At 59.0% G+C, this 1,336-nt stretch overlaps 1 protein-coding gene across 1 annotated transcript in view; it reads right to left on the minus strand.

The window, feature by feature from the left end:
• Positions 1–1,204, minus strand: part of LOC106895409 (guanine nucleotide-binding protein G(t) subunit alpha-2-like) — a 7,108-nt gene extending 5,904 nt beyond the window's left edge. The window contains exons 1-2 of the mRNA XM_014954824.1: positions 1,087–1,204; positions 282–658 (exon numbers count right to left, since the gene is read on the minus strand). Coding sequence (XP_014810310.1) covers positions 282–658; positions 1,087–1,204 — 495 coding nt within the window. The remainder of the gene's footprint in view (positions 1–281; positions 659–1,086) is intronic.
• Between the last annotated feature and the right edge of the window lie 132 nt (positions 1,205–1,336).

The raw sequence follows: 1,336 nt of genomic DNA on the forward strand, positions 1-1,336 counted from the left end.
CAACCTGGCCCCCAGTGTCCTGGTCCCTTCTTTGTCCCCGTGTTGTCCCCTTGGCCCCTTCTCTGTCCCCATGTTGTCCCCTTGGTCCCTGCCACCCGTCTGGTGGCCACCAAGAGCCGATGCCAGCGCTGGCTCTTCCCGGGGACAGCCCCGACACCCGGTTGGTTGGGTCAACCTCAAGTCGCCAGCGGCAACTCGTTTGCTAACGAGGGTTAACGAGCTGTGGGGAAGGGGCTCTCCTTGGGGTGAAGAAAGGGAGAGCTGGGAGGAGCTGGTGGGACTGGGGGCTCCCTGTCCTTGTCATTGTCCTTGTCCCCATCATCATCCCTGTCCCCATCATCGTTCCTGTCCTCATCATTGTCCTTGTCCCCATCATCGTTCCTGTCTTCATCATCATTCCTGTCCTCATCATCGTTCCTGTCTTCATCATTGTCCCTGTCCCCATCATCGTTCCTGTCCTCATCATCGTTCCTGTCCCCATCCCTGTCCCTGTCATCATCCCTGTCCCCATCATCATTCCTGACCTCATCAACGTTCCCATCATGGTCCCTGTCCCCATCATCATCCCTGTCCTCATCATCATTCCTGACCTCATCAACGTCCCCATCATGGTCCCTGTCCCCATCATCATTCCTGTCCTCATCATTGTCCTTGTCCCCTTCATCATCCTGTCCCCATCATTGTTCCTGTCCTCATCATTGTCCCTGTCCCCATCATCATCCCCATCCCCACCATCATCGTTCCTGTCCCCATCATGTCCCTGTCCCCATCCCTGTCCCCATCATCATTTCTGTCCTCATCATTGTCCTTGTCCCCATCATCATCCCTGTCCCCTTCATCATCCTTGTCCCCATCATCATCCCTGTCGCCATCCCTGTCCCCGTCATCATTCCTGTCCCCATCATGGTCCCTGTCCCCATCCCTGTCCCCATCCCGACCTCATCCCCATCTCCCCGCTTCCTTTTGCCCCCTGCCCGTCCCCACCATCACCCACGAGGTCCCCAACCCCCTGTGGGGACAGGGGGGGACATCTCCCTCACCCTCCCTGGAGGACACCCCTCCTCTTCCTCCACCTCCAGCCCTCACCGAGCAAGAGCAACTTGACCGTCTTGGCCTCCTTATCCGCGTCCTCCTGGAGCTTCTTCTCCAGCTCCTTGGACCTCTTGGCCATCTCCTTGTCCTCGGCGCTGGCCCCGCTCCCCATGGCTTCGTCTTCCTCCTCCTCCTCCTCCTCCTCTAACGCCTCGAGCTCCTCTAGGTCCCCGGGCTCTTCCAGCTCTCCGGGGGGGACGGCGGTGGGCGAGAGAAAGGGGAAAAAAGAAAGAAGAACCCCCCC

This window comes from Calidris pugnax, unplaced genomic scaffold (assembly GCF_001431845.1).
Source record: "Calidris pugnax isolate Ruff unplaced genomic scaffold, ASM143184v1 scaffold263, whole genome shotgun sequence".
NCBI classification, from domain to species: Eukaryota; Metazoa; Chordata; class Aves; order Charadriiformes; family Scolopacidae; genus Calidris; species Calidris pugnax.